General features: G+C 52.4%; 1 protein-coding gene across 2 annotated transcripts in view; it reads right to left on the bottom strand.

The window, feature by feature from the left end:
• Positions 544-18081, bottom strand: part of EDN3 (endothelin 3) — a 29716-nt gene continuing 12178 nt past the window's right edge. The window contains exons 4-6 of one of the 2 annotated variants that reach the window (XM_021077167.1): positions 5283-5456; positions 4127-4207; positions 544-2161 (exon numbers count right to left, since the gene is read on the bottom strand). In XM_021077167.1, the coding sequence (XP_020932826.1) occupies positions 2125-2161; positions 4127-4207; positions 5283-5456 (292 nt within the window). In that variant the 3' untranslated portion in view covers positions 544-2124. 2 annotated transcript variants of the gene reach the window in all.

The following is an 18081-nucleotide window of genomic DNA, read 5'->3' as shown; positions in this document are numbered from 1 at the left end:
CCCCAGTTCCCCCAGGTGTCTTGTAAGTCCTGAAAGCTTAAAAACACCGGAATTGATAGTGGAGGCCAAGCAAAATGTGGTCACTTCTGGCTACTGCTTCTCAAGAGCCGTGAGCAGCAAAGCGAAATAAAATACCCATCGGAAAGGCTCTAAGGTCCACTGTGGGTTGTTGGTTATAACCACCCTTTCCTGGGGATCCTGCCCAACAATTCCATCCTCGAGGGGCCAGCAGAGGAAGCTCTTTGTCGCCGTGAAGAAGACAAGGCTGGGGCCAGGAGAAGGTGACAAAGATGCGGCCAGGAGGAGTTTACACTCTGCCCGAATTTATCTCTTCCCAAGTACCCTGAATGTTTCATCTTCCCTGGATGGGTCTCCAATCCCACTTCTTCCTTAATATTCAAGCAGCCCCTTCCTCATCTTGCTCCATAATGGACTTTAGATGAATCTACCTTCTCAACTATAAGGCCTTTCCGTCCTCTCCAGAGGTCCATGAAAAGCTGCCGTGTACCCGCGCATATCACACCAGTGAGAAAAACCCACAAGTCAGAGCAAACTTTTACACTTTTTTTTTGGTTTATTATGCATTTGACAGTTAGGTACCTTCTGAGTGTTAGCACAAGGAATGAATTTCTCTATGAGATATCATCTTGGCACAAAGCCAAACAGTGCCTATGCATTTAAAAACCGTAGTTATAGCTCTAAGGAATATGAGTTGGGCTTCAGAACACAATTTAAAATCTCTCTGTGTACCGTGGCTTGGCTGTGAACCCATCCACCTAGAGGAGCTGACGTAGAGAACAGGTGCACAATAAATAATGGCTTCTCTGAACCGGACACCATCCTGCTGGCACATCAGTCCCTTCCACTTCCTTGTGAGAGACAGTGACTTTTATACCCATAATAACTTAGGGAATACGCAGCCAGAAATCAGCATTTACTCAAGGCCAGCACCCAGGCATTCGCCATCACATCACCACGTGGCCGTGCGCTCAAAGGCCGGTTCTTATCTCTCTGCCATGGGGAGGGTGGGGGGGGGTGCGCTCCCCACGCCCGAGGATGACTAAACACCGCATCTTCTTCAGATGCTCGGTAATCTCAGCGTGGCAGTTAGAGCACGGCTGAAAGAGACAGCAACTGTCAGGCGCTACAGCTCCCAGTTGTTGCCAATTAGATCGACAAATAGAAATTTACACAATTTACCAAGCGTTTGTGTTTGTGGCTTTTTTTGAAGCCATTCCCCCAAAGAGCCACCTTTCTTTGGGAAAACAAATATCGCCCTAGTCACTTGAGCTGGGGCTGCCTGTGCAGTGGCTTCCAGGGACCAAGGTCTACGGTCATCTGGTGGCCGCTCTGCAAAGGGCGACCTCCGCCACGCATCGCGTCCCGGGAGCCACACGCTCAGATCAATTTCCTCCTTTTTTCTCATTGAAAACATGAAGGTTACCTCTTTCTTTCCTTTTTTTGTTTTTTTTTGTTTGTTTGTTTGTTTGTTTTGAGATCCATTCTTCTCGTGGGTACCAAGCACAGCGGACGATTTCTGTCCAAATCCTCTACGCTTCAAATTCATCAACTCCAGTGTGGCTACAAAGGGCGTCTAATATTGAGCCCGGCGGCCCCACTGGCTCACACCCCACGCCTGCCCTTTGCGAGGGCCCAGATGTCAGCGTGCTCTCGGTGCCGTCTGCTGCTTCTGTCTCAAGATGGACACGGGTTGACATTTGCAAAGAGTTAGCTTGAAGTCCACTTGTGCTGGGAGAGAATGGCTTTGCGACGTGCCCTAGCTCTCCCCAAACAATTTCCTGCAGGAAACCGGAGCCCTGGGCGGCGGCGGGCCCCAGGGCACAGCTGGGATCGTTTTACCCATTAGGGAAACCAGGGTCTCTGGATGGGGCCGGCCTGGGGGAAGGGCTGCACCGTTCAGGGAGGCCCCTTTGAGTGGCTTTTCTCCCCCAGGCAAAACTCATTCCTTGTCCTCAAAGAGGTGGAAATGTGAACCGTGTCGGGCCGGGACTGAGGCCTTCCTGCTGCAGGGCCTTCTCCCAGAGGCTCCCTAAAGGCCGAGCAAGGCGGGCAGGCAGCAGGCGGGGGAAGCCGCTGCCTGGGCAGGCGTTTGATGGGGAAGGTCTAAAGCCTCCTGGCTTTGTCTGTCCTTGACTTCAACCTACCTCGGAAAAGGGGGGCAAAGAGAAAAGGCGGTCTGTTACGAGCCGTTCTGGCTGCGGGAGGAGACGACTCCCCACCCCATCTCCAGGCCCCGTGCTCCCTGTTGGGAACCGAACCTCCTCGCCCGCGCTCCTCGGCGATTTCAGAGCCTGCCACCCACCTGGGGAGGTGTGACTACAATCCCGCTGGCAGATGCAGCCGCGGGGAGCTCTCCCACGGCCTGGTCCCAATGCTGACTGTCACAAGCTCGGGACAGAGGCGGCTTCCACTGCGAATGTGACCCCGGGAATGACTGAGTCTTGCAGGAAAGGAGGGATTGTGGCTTATAGGCAAAGGCGTCTTCTTCCCAATAAAGCTTCTTACAGTAAAGCTTTTTACAGTCGTCGTAAAGACAGAGAAGAACCACCTTTCCAGGCTCCAGGGGGACACCCGTGGCACTGTTCTCATCTTCTGAACATGTGACAGAACACTAACCACAGCAGCGAAAATAACTGGTGCCTTTTCTGTGCAGGCCTCTCCTGTGTTCGTGGAACACGCCCAGTACGTTCCTACCACAGGGCCTTTGCACGTCCCCATCCCCAGCCTGACGCCTCCTTCCCACCCTCACCCCTCTGACTCACCCCTCCCCACTTCCTCCAGGTCTTTTTACATTTTCCTTTTTAGGGGCGCACCTGCAGCATATGGAAGTTCCCAGGCTAGGGGTCCCATCTGAGCTAGAGCTCATGGCATCACCAGATCCTCAACCCACTGAGCAGGGCCAGGGATCGAACCCGCATCCTCATGGAAACTGGTAGGGTTCTTTACCTGCTGAACCACAGCAGGAACTCCTCCTCCAGGTCTTTATGCCAATGTCACCTCTCACCCAAACCACGACCACTCCTAACACTTTCCACTCCCAGCCTGCTCCCTGCTCTCCTCCGCATGCCCTCTTGTGCTTGAAGCATTTGTTTGCTATCTGCTCCCCCCGCCCGGAGATGCCAGGAAGGCCTGATTCCCTGTGGTGTTCCCAGCATCTAGGATGGTGCCTCGCATAGCACGTGTGCTTCCGCGGGTTCCCACAGGCGTGCGTGAATAAAGGACCCGATGCAGGGACGCTTTGGACCCCAACCCTTCTTGCTGAGCGGGGTTTGGAGTGAGGGAGCCGGAAAGAGGAAGCCGGACGGGGAGGCAAAGTTAGGCCCAGCCGCAGCCTGACTCCCGCCTCCTGGGGTCTCTCTGTGCTGCTCAGCCCTCCTCCTCCCTTTGCACTTGGTCATGGGTGCTGACAGATCCCTCTCCAGGCCACTCAAGCGATCTGCCACCAATTTGGAAAGCCTCCCGTATACCAAGCAGGACTTCATCTTCCCTTGATCCGGCCCTGCGGGAACTCAAGAGAAATTAGCATCCCATTGCAGATGTGTGGGCAACTCATTAAGAACCATTTGATTAGAATAACAAACCCGGTTTGGCGGCTGGAAGCCCTCAGGCTTGTACAAAAAGGACAGGCGGGTTAAAGAAAAAGTCGTAAAATGCACTGGAGGACTGGGAGGGCCTGAGGCCCAGCTGCCGGAATTCACCTCGGACCAGAATCCGCAGCTAAAAAGCAGAAATGGTTCTTTTTCTGAAGACTGTGTGTTGCTATGGGAGCAGAGGGGAAACGTGGGCCCCCCTAGCTGAGCCTGTGGGGGGCTCTGAGCAGCAGTGGTTGGGGAGCTTTGTCCAGGCTGCCCAGTGAAATCCAGGCCCTGTCATCGCTGTTCGAAAGCTGCAGGGGACGCGCAGGGGTCGGGCCCCACGAAGCAGGGCGGGCTGTCCCCAGCTCAGGCTGCACTGTCCCCCAGGGCGCTCTGCCTGCCAAAAGTCCGCTGCCTGTGGATGCCCCTCATGCGCCACAAGGTCCCCGTCAGCTGCCCGCACACACCAGGTGTTGCCCCCCACCTCCTCCAGGGCCCCAAAGGGACAGCGACTCAGAAAGTGGTTTCACCTTCTCGGATGCAGGCCTCCAGTGGCCCTGCCTGCTGGCTTTCCTGCTTCTTTGTCAGGGGTTTCTGGCGTCCTGGAAGCCCTGCGGGGAGAGAGCCGGCTTGAATGAATCAACTCGCATCTCCCCGTGGCACTTTTCCCGTGTCCAGTTACCACTTCTCTTCCCCCGGCCGGGACCGCGTCTTTGCACAGCTTCTGAAGCCTGAGCACCCAGTGGGTGGACTCCCACCAAGGTCCAGCCTCTCCCCACACGACTCAGTAATTCATGGGGTGTTAGGCAGCCAAGAAGGAAAATTTTCTAGACAGCAGCCCCTGGCCCCTGGATGCCACGCATTTGCTGCGTTGCCACCCCCTCTGCTTCTGCGCCTCTGGCACCTGCTTGGGAAGCCCCTGGAGGGCCCACGCCACCACCCAAGGCTCTGGCTGGAGCTCTGGCTGGAGCAGCTCTGCCTGGCGGGCTTGATGAGTCCTGGCCCAAAGTAAAGAATGAGACGAAGAAAACCTATTATAAACCAACCGAAAGGGCCACCACAGGTTGAACCTGGGGTCTGCTCAGTTACTGCATCTACACTGAACCCAAAGCTTCCCTCCTTCACTTAAAACAGATTACAGGGTCTCAAAGCCGGGGGCCTGGGAGGTCACCAAGTAAGACGATGAGCAGCATAAGTGAATGGACACTGTAGGTCCCCCTCAAACATGAATGGCCCTCACTCAGTTCCAGCCTATCTGGCCAAGACTGAATGTGGGCTGGTGAGACCAGATGGTCCCATGTGCTATTTTTGAAGAAGCTAAAAATATACATTTGGTGGGGGGGGGTGAAGGGTGGTAATTCTTCAATTTCTTAAGTGTTGGCAACTCATTCAGATTTTGGCAAATCGCTGTGCAGTCCAGAAGAAATGCGTCTGGAGACCAGACACGGCCGTGGCCACGTTGTGGGTGAAGTTCTGAAAGGCAGCGAGGGGGACAGGGACACCACTGCAGCGAGGGGGCTGGGACACCGCTGTAGTGCACCCCCCGCAGTCCTCCAGAATCCGAGGGCCCACGCCCCCTCTGTCTGAAGCCCCCGCCCTCCCCACCTGCTGGACCTCAACCGGGGAGCCCTGCTGCACCCAGGGCCATGGGTCTCGGGAACTGTGGAAGCCAGGGAGGGGTCATACCCGCGGGCAGCCAGGGTCCGGGTGCAGAAGTACACGCAGGCTCTGTCCTGGCTCTCTGCACAGGCGCAGCGCAGGGTCCCCCTCGACGGCTGAGAGCTCTGCGGGGACGGCCCGGCTGACCTCCTGCCCCGGACGCTGCCTCTGTGGTTGGACAGTCCGTAGGGCACAGTCCGTCTGCAAAGGACAGAGCGACGTCAGGGCCACGTCTGGACAAGACGCCCCAGTCTCCCTGCCCATGGGTGTAGAGCTGGCCAGGCGGTGGGCGGGGTGGACATAGATGGTGCAACCATATCCCAGGAGCTGTGTCCATCCCCCGCAACTGGAGTGAACTGGTCACCCCCGCTACCCCCTAACCCCGAGACAGCACACTGGGACCACAGGGGTGGAAAGATGGGGAGGCCCTGGGGGATGAGGTCCCCGCACCCCCCCAGCAGCCAGCCTCTGGGGAGCCCGGCTCTGGGCACGTGTGTGTGCGTCTTCAGCCTTTTCTAGACCCAAGTAAGCCTCTTGGCCTGGGTCGTCCCAGCAAGTTCTACGTCTGCTTGCTGCACCCAAAGCCCTGCCCTGGACATTCCGGCTGACCCGAAGGCTGGCGCCAGTCTTTGTCCTTGAGCCAGCAGCGCCTGGGCCTGGTCGTCCATACCAGTAAGACACTCTCCGACCCCGCAGCCCAAGGCCAGCTCCCACCCGCCTGCCACCGCATTCTTGGAGCGCATCAGTTCGCAGTCTGTGCTGATGAGAATCCGGCAAATCCCATCACGGCCACATTCGGGGCGCATCCCGGTCTCTGAACATGGCTTCCTCAAAGACGCCACATCAGAGGAACCCTTGGTGCCCTGTGAGACAGAGCGGGGGACAGAACTGGCCTTGGGAAACGTCTTCTTAGGGAAGAAGAAAAAAAAAAAAGGAATCTGAAACAGTTTACCCATTTCGTTTATGGTTGGAGCTGGGAGAGGGGTGATGGTGTCCCGTGGAACAATACGCGCTTAAATCTGTTTCTCATGCTCGTGTGCATCCAAACCAGAGCTTTCCAGAGATGGGAGCTCACGGCTAGGCAGTTCCGCAAAAAAAACTTCAAAGCAGATGCTTACTTCATGAGCGCTATTCGGTAGGATTTGGGGGACAACTTACTAATAACTAAAGGAAAGGCATTGGCCAAAAGTTGCTTTTCCAATAGGTCTTGGTTTTCCTGCCGGTCCTCAGATGAACCACCTTGGTTTCTGGGAGCCCCATGGAATACCCCAGCCATCCAGCACAAAGGGGGTTCTCACACTCTCTGTTTCCAAAATAACATCCAATTGAATTTACTTTAATTCAAAACACATGTCATGGAGCCTTTCGGGGTGGTGAGGGCAAAGCAGGGGGTGCCCCACAGTGACCTGATGCTTGGAACGCACTTCCTCCCTGCCGTGCCAGGCTGGGGGCCTAAGGAGCCGAGAACAAACCGCCCTCCCCCCTGCTCTTCCCCCTCCCCCCCATGCACGTGAGTTGAGGACCGGCCTCCTGTGGGTTCCCTGGACCCAGGCAGGCCCAGGGCTGAGTCGTCTATGCGTAAAGGCCAGAGAAAGCAAGCAGGGCCCAGTCCCACCCTGGGCTGAAGCTCTGCTAAAACCCCGTCTTTGCTCAGGAATGGGAAACAGGGATGGGGTGAGGTGGCCAAACAATGCAGACATTGTGGAGAGGCAGGACTGGGCCAAGGTATAGATTTTCAGGACGAGGGCCACATGAAATCTCGAGGTGTTGACATTTAACCCGGTCCCCCACTTCTTGGTGAAAATTACACACAAGGAGCAATAACCAAGGCTCGCATTTTTCCGTCAACTGCAAGGCCTCCAATTTTGGAACTGCTGTCAGCTGGTGAGGCACGTGTGTGTGCAGAGGCACTGAACTTCACAAAGATGTTCTAACGTGTTTTAAATGAGGAAAAGGAGACACAGTATTTGTTGACAGGGAAACAAAAGCTAAACTTCCCCAACAGCCTAGTGGGAGGAGCTTGTATGCAAATGAGCCCTTGCAGCTTTCCAAGAACTTTTGTGGAAGCAGGGAAACCCCTGCTCCCAGCCCTGGGTGTTCAAGGTGTGTGTGTGTGTGTGTGTGTGTGTTTCTTTCTTTCTTTCTTTTTGGGGCCGCACCTGGGGCATATGGACGTTCCCAGGCTAGGGGCCAGCCTACGGCACAGCCACAGTAACTCGGGATCCAAGCCGCACCTGCAACCTACACCCCAGCTCATGGTAATGCAAGATCCTTAACCCACTGAGCAGGGCCAGAGATGGAACCTGCGTCCTCATGGATACTAGCAGAGTTCATTACCACTGAGCCACAGCAGGAACTCTGAAACGTCAAGGTTTTAAATCAATCTGATAAGCACTTAAACAAAAGAGTTCTGTCCTCCTACCAGAACAAATATATCTTCAAAGACCTTAGAGGTTGGGGTTTGAATTGAGGATTCTGGGGTTCCTTGGAGGTCTGTGTTGGAACATGGCAGCACAAGGAGATCTGGCACCTTCCCTTCCATACTGCTCCATCCCACATGTACCCCAAGCTCCATCTGCCCCCTCTCCTGCAAGCACCTGCCCCCTGGCTACCCTGTAGGCCTTGGCAGCTGTGCCAGATCCCTGTTCTGTCTGCAGGTGTCAGACCCTGCGAGTGGACTCGGGGCATCTGTCAGGGTAGGGGATTCTAGGATCCTGAATACCTGGATCGTGGTCCAGAAGAAGGAGTTTATGGCTTTCAGTCCCACAGACTCCTTGCAGCGGGGTGGGAGATACAGCCGGAGAAGGGTCAGAGGTACCCTCTACCCCACAGGGCCCAGGGCAGGGGTCTTTCTTGCACAGGTTTAAGAGTGGATACAAAGTCCTCGAGAAGAGAAAGGGGGGCCGCTTCTTTTGCACCTGCCATGGACCTAGCACCAGGCTGAGCAAATGAAGACTATTCATTGAGCAACTGGTTGTAGATTTGAGATAAACTAGTCCAGCAAGTTTGAACTCTCTCCAACCCTAAAAAGCTCAATAACCACAAAATCCATTACAAAGAATTTCCAACATTTGCCAAGCATCCACTATATCTGGGCATACCTGGTTTTATTACGCTTCACAGATATTATGGATTTTATAAATGGAAGCTTTGTGACAACCTTGTCAGATGATGATGAGCCAGCACGTTTTAGCAATAGAGTATTTCTTAAAGAAGGTACATTTTTTTTCAGACAGAACGCTAACATGTACTCAATAGACTAGAGTATAGCATCAATATAACTTTTATACAGACTGGGAAACCACAAAATTCGTGTGACTCGCTTTATTGCGATTTTTACTTTGTGAAGGTGATCTGGAACTGAATCTTCAGTATTTTCAAGGCCTGGTATTATTCTAAGTATGACAGGGATGCAGAAGGCCTTCAGGTGTTCACATGCTACTAGTATAAGAAAACAGCACAGGAGTTCCCGTCATGGTGCAGTAGAAATGAATCTGATTAGGAACCATGAGGTTGTGGGTTCGATCCTTGGCCTAACTCAGTAGGTTAAGGATCCTGCCTAACCGTGAGCTGTGGCATAGGTGGTAGACGCAGCTCAGATCTGGCATTGCTGTGACTGTGGTGTAGGCCGGCAGCTGTAGCTCCAGTTAGACCCCTAGCCTGGAACCTCCATATGCCAAGGGTGCAGCCCTAAAAAGCAAAAAAAGAAAAAGAAAACAGCACAGGTACAGGAAACTTTACAAGCCAATACATACAAGTATATGCAAGGTACACAGAGCACAGAGAGAGGCTGCCTGGTGATCCCATTGCTACGTTGTAAAGCACTTACATGATGGTCACTCCACCTGCTCCACAGTTTCCCAATCTCCGAAAGGGCTGGCGGACGGACCGAATGACACACCGGACTGTGTGGAAAATACCTAGCAGAGAGCTCCTAGTGGTAAATTAATGTTGCTGCTGTCGATAGTTTTTTGGTCTGGGAATTCAAGAGAGTGGTGCCAGGCAGAAAAACCCCACCCACCATGTCTGCACTTGAGATGTGTGACTAAGCAGTAAAGACGGGTGAGAAGGAACCAGAGCATCATATGACATAGCAATGCGGTTCTTTGCACAGGCTTCCTTTTGGCTGGTCCAGCATCCTACACTATCTGCCCAACAAGCACTTCATGTCTCAGGTGTCTCGGTGCCTTTACCATTTATTGAAAGTTTCTTCAACAGTGAACTGGATGGAACTATGAAGATAGTTAAATCAGCGGTAACTTAGACTCGCACACCATCTGACCTGTGGTTTAGCCTACTGTCCTACAGTAGGGCTTAGAGGATGCAATGCTTTATCGGAGCAGGGAGCCCTTCCACCTGCTAGTGTTCCAGTTACAACACAGGGCTTCAAACAAAAAAGAAGCAGTTGATAAGATCAGTCTAAATGCTCTTGGACATAACAAAGCACCCCAAAACATTCACATAGGCAATATTTAGGGTTGTGTGTCTTTGTATAAAAAGTCCTCAACACATGTCTCAGGACATGCATCATCGGGTCAGTGATGGAGATGCCAGAGTCATGTTTATCACAGCGTTCCTTATTTACCACTTCCTCCCGAATGTCGTGTAAAAAGGTTACTAAACAGCAAACTTTCGAATCCCCGTATTCATTCTTCACCTGCAGCATCACACTGGATACACTCTACTTCCCTCTACAAGACGTTTCTAATAAGAAAAGTTGAATTTTTCTTCCAAGAGTCTGTTTTAAGTCTAACGTCACCTCCTCATAAAGGAATCAACATGCTCCATCCTTCTCATCGGGAAACTGGCTTCCATCCCTGAAGTTAAAGGTGGCAGACAGATATTCACAAAGGCCAGCCAGAAGCAGCAAAAGGAACCTCACTGGCCAAGTTCTAAATTCTCAGGAAAGTTTATCAAACTGTCCTTGAAAACTCAGCTGTCCTTTTGTTTGTTTGTTTGTTTCGCCATTGCATACTGCTCAATAAATATTTGCTGAGTGGTTTTGGATGTACAGACACTGGACTAGGCTCTAGGTGAACATGCGTGAACAGGACGGTTTTAATCTAGTACAGGGTTAGTAAAAGGGCATTTTTGTGGGCTTCACCCAGTCAAAAGAAGGGGCTTTTTTTTAATCTGAAAATTTCACATAAACATCCCAATTTCCAGCTTCTCTTGGATAACTGGCCATTATACTAACACCAACCCGGTGCTCCAACGTCTGAGCCAAGTAAGACCCTCGGAGCCTGGCTCGAGCCCTCCGTTTTGCTCCGGTCCCTGCCCTCCCAGGCATTTTCCACCTGTGCTTCTCTGCTTGCTTTCATTACCTGTCTGGCCCTCATGGGCATCTCAGTTTACAACCCCTGGTCTAGTGACTTGTCCTGTAAGCAAAGCCAGACAGGTCATGTGACACCGTGCCAAAATTAGGACCTGATGCTATTTTTACAAATATAGTTGTTGTTTTCAATGCAAAAAGCCCATGTTCTAGCTGCGTGTGTCCCCAACAAACAACATTCTCATTTCACAATCAGAATGTTGCTGCTCCACGTCCCCTGGTTCACATTTTTCCTTCTGAAACGGGAGAGCGGAGACAGCATCGCCTTTGGGCCCAGGGGACACATGTTACCGAGAGGTCCCTCAGCCGAGAGGAAGAGGAACAACTGTTTCCCGGGGGCAGACAGGCGGGGGGCAGCCCCCAGCTGCCCGGCACCAGTGGTCACTAGATCCTGCCCCCCACCACTCCCCAGAGAGTCAACGTCTAGACTCCAACAGGTTCTCTAACCAGGGCTCGACTGCAGATTTTATGAAATTCTTTCCTTAGAAGGCCCCAGTCCGTTGCCTCAAAGCTTCAAGCTATCGCCTTGGGAAAGGAGGAAAGTGTGGGTCACCCCCATTTACCATCTTTGTAATCTTCACTCGCAAGAACTGCGAGCTAGGAACGCTATTCTAAGAGTAAGACTGGGTAAAGTAAAAACGAGAAGCAGCTGAATATTCAAAGGCCAACAGAAGCATCCATTCACTTCAACAAACATCTAGTGGCCTCCCCGCTCCCGGCCTCCACTTTGGGCAAAGGGACGAGGGGGACCACCAGCTCAGGGGAGCCAGATGGATGCAGGCTGTATTTGTCTCCTGGGATCCAGCCTCTCATCTTGCCCTTGGGGAAGCACCCTTTCCCTTGTTGTGTGACGTCTTCGCATGACGGTCAATCATTCTGGCTCGCCTGCCCCAGCCTCAGGACTCAGGTGACCCAAGCTGGCCCATCACACCCTCTCCCTCCTGAGACACCTGAGCAAAGAAGTTCAAGCAAAGCTACTCAAGCTCAGCAAATACTCCGGAGCTGCTCCTTTCCAGGTGGCCCCTTTGTGCCTGGTCCATTTGATCTTGCCCTGGGACCCCGGTCTGGCCTGGTACCCCTCCTTTCTGAGCCTGATGCTGTTTCTCCTTCCCCCACCCCCAATCTGTGGGCTACCCAGTGCCTTTCCAACAAACTCCTATGCTGTGTTAGCTGCACTAGGCTTCTGTTGCTGGCCACCAGAGACCTCTAGCTGACCCTGAAACTCACTTTCTCGAGATGGGTGCAAGCATGATCTCTTGGGTTTAAGAGAAAGACACAAAGTCTCCGCAGCTGCCAAGGACGAGCAGACTGTCTTCACCACATCAAACACAAAAGGATGTGCTCTGAGTCAGGACAAAACCAGCAAAGGAAGCTGGCTGGAGTCCTTTCTTCCCAGGTGTGCGCACTGGGAAATGTTTGGTTTGGACCACACTGTCCTCTGGGCAGGTGGAAGCAAGCACATGGCCCCACGATGCTCAGAGCCCGGCTTGGACACTTGGTTGACCACCTCGGAAGTCTTTTCCTTCAGCAAATGTAGTCCTTGTCCACTCATCACATGCTTGCAAGAGCCTGCTTGGGACAGGCCTCATGCCAGACCACCACTGGGTGCCCTTGCAACCTCCGGGAAAGAAAACAGCCAGGAAATGCAGCTCCTCAGTGACCCTGTTATACAAGCAGACACACACACACACACACACACACACACACACACACACACTCTTTCTGGTTCTAAAGAATAGGACACAAACTTCATGCTCACAAACCATGTCCAGTGAACTGCAGCTTCACTTCTACTGCAGAAAATCCTCAAGTCTCTAAATGGGAAGACTCCACGGGAGATTGCTCCTCTCTCACCCGCCAGTGGACAAAGTCTTCCCACAGCCTCAGAAATAATCAGTGACCCCACAGTATTTAAAAATATCAAAAAGGTAAGCCATGTGCTAGGGGTTGGTGGTTAACTTTTATTTTTTTTAAAGACATCCTCTCCTTCAAAAAGAAAAGAAACCACACACACACAATTTTTGGGTTTATCCAAGACCTGGCTGCTGGGGAATTTTATCAGAATTATAAACATTTTCAAAGAGAAGATGGACCCCCACCAGTCAGACTCAAGATCAGAGGGCGTTTCCACACCTGTGCTGCAGGTGTGCCTTCCCTCTGTTCCCTCGGCGGGGGGGGGGGGGGGTCCCGCAACAGCTGGTCTCTGTCCAGCTAGAATCACTGATTGACTCTGCCTGGTCACCTTGACACCTGGGCCAGCACCTGCAGTGTCCGGCTCAGAGCAGGTGCCCAATAATACCTGAACAGCTCATTAATAAACATCTGCTAAATGAAGGAAAGACGGCGGGAAGGAGGCAGAGAGTGGCCCCTGCTTCTAGGCCATGCCCCATCTCTCAGATGCACAAGGCTCTTAGCTAGTTCTTGCCTTTCCTCTCTCCTTGACCTCCATTAGCCTATCTTGGCGGTTCTCCTAGAGGGAAGGGGGTCTCTACATCACTTGAAGTGGGAAGAGCACGTCTTGATGGTCACTCCTGCAGGTGCATCATAGACAAAACCAGAGGCTTCCCTGGGCTGGCAGACCCGGGCTTCCAGTCCAAATGGAAGACCAACGCCCCAAGAGGCTCTCAGTGAGCAGCTTCTCTCTGGGGTTTCGGAATGAAAGGGCTGGGTCTCTGGAAGGGCTGTCCAGCTCCAACTTCCACCAAGAGACCCCCAAAGGCGGTCACAGTCCTTGAGCCTCTCTGAACCACATCAGTGCCAGAGCAGAACCTGGCCTTTCTCTCCAGGAAGAAAACCCAGTGAAATGCGGGGTCTCTCCCCAAAGACTAGGACTCTTTCCCATCCACCTGCCCTAGACATGAGCTTAAAAGCCACAGACTATATCACGCCATCAGCTCCTGGACCAAACACCTCCCCCCATCAGAGGCACACGGGCTCCAAAGGAAGGCTGTTTGGGGGAAGCATTGGGGTCCAAGGAAGGGAGACCCACACAAAGACCCTTCTCTGCTTGTTGTGTGGGATAGCTTTTCCAAGAGTTACGGCTCAAAAAAAAAAAGAAAGGAAAAAAGTTAGGGCAACAAACGCTTACAAAGTGTGGGAAATGAAGCCATCTATGGAATCGGACAGATTCGCTGCCACCCGACACTGGTACAACCCCAAGGCATGCACGTGAGTTAGGCTAGAGTCTCCCTCCCCCACCCTCCAGGGACCCTAACGAATTCCAGGTCGGATGTAGGCATATGCGTAAACCCACGTCTGTCTGGTGCGGCCCCATTATAACTTTAGGCAAAGCTGCAGACAGATGTGGCTCAAAATAGTTTCCAGCAGTGGAAACAGAGGGGTAAAATAGGAGCAGGTATTTTTTTTTTTTAAGGATGGGGGGGGGCATGTGTAGAAGGATTAAAAAGTTTTTTTAAAAAATAGCACAGACACCATGACACCTCCCTTTGAAATAACCTCAGAGAATAAGGGGAGACACCCTCGCTGATTTTCAGGGGATTCCACCTGAAAGATAGAAAGTCTTCCTGAACAAAGGCATACTCACCGTCACAGCAAAACTAAGACACTCATTTGCTTCCTAACCTAATTGCCTGCAAGGATTAGAGTTACAGGCTTTATCCCCAAACGAGAACCCCGGCTGGGATTAGGGCAAGAGGGTGAGACAAGCCAGACAAGCAAAGGGTCGGATTCTGTCTCTATTAAAAATGTCAACACTTGGTTGATTATGACATTTTTGCACTAATTTTGATCTTAAAAAAAAAAAAAAATACTGGAGAGTTCCCACTGTGGCTCAGTGGTAACAAAATCGACTAGTATCCATGAGGATGTGGGTTCAATCCCTGGCCCCACTCAGTGGGTTAAGAATCCAGCGTTGCCATGAACTGTGGAATCAAGGTTGCAGACATGGCTCAGATCTGATGTTGCTGTGGCTGTGGTGTAGGCCAGTGGCCACAGCTCCGATTTGACCCCTAGTCTGGGAACCTCCAGATGCCATGTGGGTGTGGCCCTAAAAAGAAAAAAAAAAAAAAATACTGGGAGTTCCCACTCTGGTGCAATGGGCTCGGCGGCCTCTCTGGAGTCCTGGGACACAGCTTCGAGCCCTAGCCTAGCGCAGTGGGTTAAAGGATCCGGTGTTGCCGCAGCTGCAGAGTAAGTAGGTGGAAAGTGTAGGTTGGATCGGGTTCTTGGCTGGGGAACTCCATGTGCCACGGGATGACCAAAAAAGAAAAGAAAAGAAATCATGAATCCACTTAAAACACTTAATAAACACTCCAATTTTAAAAAATAAAACAAAATAAAATAAACATACTACATTAACTTGTATTTAATTTTTTGGCATCCTCTTCCAGTTTTTGCTCCAAAGAGTATGCCCTAAACCTCAGCTTATTCTCACTCCTGCAGGAGACCCGCGGGCATCAGAAGTATAAAACCAGGAAGGCCATGCATACCTCTGCCCCCTCGCTGACTCGCTTCTGACTTTGTCAAAGCCGTTTGCCCCTCCCCAAGCCACTGGCCGTTCGTGCCACCACTGAGAAAGGAAGGACCACAACCCCTTGGGCACATGGACCTTTGAGCCTCCGTCTCAGGGACTCAGGAATCTGTTTCTGCTTTTTCAGTGACTGGGCCAGGCCCGGGCTTGCTGGCCGCCTGGTTCTAGAATTACTGTTTATGAAGTCCATAAAAGAAGGCCTGTGCCTTCAGGCCTGTGAACCCGGCCAAGTTCTCCAAGTCTCTTCTGAGACTTTGAGCTGGCACGGGTGCCCTGTGCTGCTGGCCATTCCTGGGAAATGGTGGGTGAGCAGGGGTTTAGAAGCCGCCCAGACTGTGTCTGGGCCCACAGCTCATCCACGTGGTGGCCACTGTCTGGATTTATTTTTCTTCTAAATCCAATTGGGTTCTATCCCAAATCGGGGGAAAGTATGCGTGTGTGTGTCCCGTTTTAAGGAGTCTCTGTCACGCCTGGAACGAGGCTTGGGATGACACCCTATGTTAAACAGTTGACCTATTTGCTCTGCGCTCCAGAGCTGAGTGGCGGTTCCCAGGGACCGCCTGAGGGTAGAAAGGGGCTCCGGGCAGAGCAACCCCCCCACCCCGGTCAGATGTGTTGAGATGCTGCGGATCCAGAGCGGGCTGGAAAGTTGCAGTTACAAAAGCCCTGTGAGTTCCGACCCGGCTGTGAGGCCCCCTTAAGGAAAGGAGTGTTTGCTTCCCAGCTTCCTTTGTTTTAAATTCTTGCAGGAATAAACCACACCAGAGATGTCAGAGCCTTTCATCTGCCTTCAGATTTAAGGCCAAGTTCCTAGCAGCCACATCTCTTTCATCCAGCAGAAATCCAAACGCTCCCTCCGGGGGCGCACAAGGTCACGACCTCTTTGTACCAAGTTTTCTTGATGCGGCTCAAGCTGCCTTCCAGCCTCCCGTCTCTCTCAACTAGCCAGGCTCGAGCTGCATTTCAACTAGCCCATCTTGGCCCCTGGACATGGAGCTCACCTTCTCCCACCCATTCTAGGGGAGAAAAGGGGACTTTTGGGCCAAATGAACCCCAACAGGAAGGCTACCTGCCTGAACCGACCTTGCCAACAAACTCTGAAATTTAGCCCCAAGGTCTTCAAATTGCAAAGACACATCTTGCCATGAAATGTTCTCAGAGCCAGAGCTACGCAAACTCAAACTGGGGGTGGAGACGCGGGCTAGATTTCTGGGGCGGGCGGGGTGGGGGGTGCTGGTTAAAACCCAAATCCATCAGAACCCTGGGTTCGAGATCACTTCCAGTCTGGCTGATGCCACCTTCCATCTCCTTATTATTATTTTCTTTTATTGTATTATTTTTCCTTTTTCTTTTTCTCGGCACCCACGGCATATGGCAGTTCCCTGGGCCAGGGATGGAATCCAAGCCACAGCTGGGACCTGTGCCACAGCTGCAGTGATGCTGGATCCTTCACCTACCACGTTAGGCTGGGGATCGAACCTACACGTCCACACAGACAAGAAGGATCGTTAACGTGCTGTACCACAGCGGGAACTCAAACGTGTCCTTATCTATTTACTCTTTTTTTGTAAACAGGTTCCATAATATTTCCTGGGATGCCTTCCAGGTGACCCGCCCGGGGTCCTGGGTGACACTGGCAATGACTGCCAGGCAGGCGTTATGTTTACTCTGTGGACTCGCCTTTGCCAAGATTTCATCGTTGAACAAAAAGGCTCGACTCAGATTGTTCAAATGATCCTGAAATGCCAGACCTCTGCCACCCCCACCCCCAACGTAGCAGAGGGAGCCCCAGGGCGGGGCCCTCAGAGAACACCAGGCCCCAGGCCCCAAACATCCCAGTTATGTACCAGGCGAGGGGGACCCTCATCCAACCAAACACAAGAAAGGAGGGACTGAAAAGAGCCCAGGGGACCATATGCAATCACTGGGGACAGAACACGAGGAAGCTAATATGAGAATAAAAAAAATTGTATCTATGGACGACTGGGTCCCTTTGCTGTACAGCAGAAATTGACAGAACATTGTAAATCAACTCTAATAAAAATTTTTTTTTAAAAAGGGAGGGGTTGAGAGGGCGGGGCCAGAGCTCATCAAGCCTGGAACAACCTTTGGCCACCAGAGTTCTTATCAAGCTGTTTATCAGCAGCACAGCCAGCCAGACACACCTTTTTCCAGGGCCTGTCAACCTTATGCAAATCGAAGGCAAACAGACTACCCACCAAGGGCCGTGGTTGGGGGGGGAGACTGGGGTACCAGGGTGTGGGTGCCTCAGCGTTACTGCAGAAGGCTGGGCAAAACCACGCTCGGAGGGTCCGAGGAAGCCGACCACAGCAGGCCTTCAACTCTCCGGTCATGGGCATCTGCAGCCCCAGAAGGGCCTCAGCAGGCAGGGCACCCCGAGGCTGATGCCTCCCAGAGGCTGAGCAGTTATCCAGCTGTCCTGTCTCTGACACACTGACTGTCCACTAGAGTCCAGGCACCGCGCCAAGACTGTCCCTCGCACTTTCTCACGCCCTCCTCACCCATCTTTACGCGCAGGAGTCACGGTCAACACCTGTGTGCCCATCATCATCTGCATGACCTTGACCGCGGCAGAAAGGCCATCCCTCGGCCTCAGGGGTCAGGTGACTGTTCGCGGAGTCCCTGAAATCCCACAGTGGGTGACAGCTGGCTCCACCCACCAGAGGCTGGGTACCAGCTCCATCCTTTCCTCTGGGATGTTCTCAAACTTAAAACGCCCTTCCTGGAGACGGGCTGGCACGACTCTCTTCAACAACACAGGGAAAAGAGGAATCTGCTGAAGGGCTGCCCTTTGGTGTGGTAGCATTCGTTAAACTCCCTCTTTAAATGCTTTGTTATTATTATTTTGACTCTGCTTCTTTGGGGAGGAAAGGTCCTCAAGACAAACGCCATTCCCGCTGGCTGAGTCAGGTTGACCAGGCTGGTCATCCTGTGGGGTCACCATCCTAGGGCCACACCGATGTCCGCACCTTACACAGGGTACC

Source organism: Sus scrofa, chromosome 17 (genome assembly GCF_000003025.6).
Source record: "Sus scrofa isolate TJ Tabasco breed Duroc chromosome 17, Sscrofa11.1, whole genome shotgun sequence".
Classification (NCBI taxonomy): Eukaryota; Metazoa; Chordata; class Mammalia; order Artiodactyla; family Suidae; genus Sus; species Sus scrofa.
The sequence above is the reverse complement of the archived record's forward strand: the minus strand, read 5'-3'. Positions and strand labels throughout refer to the sequence as shown.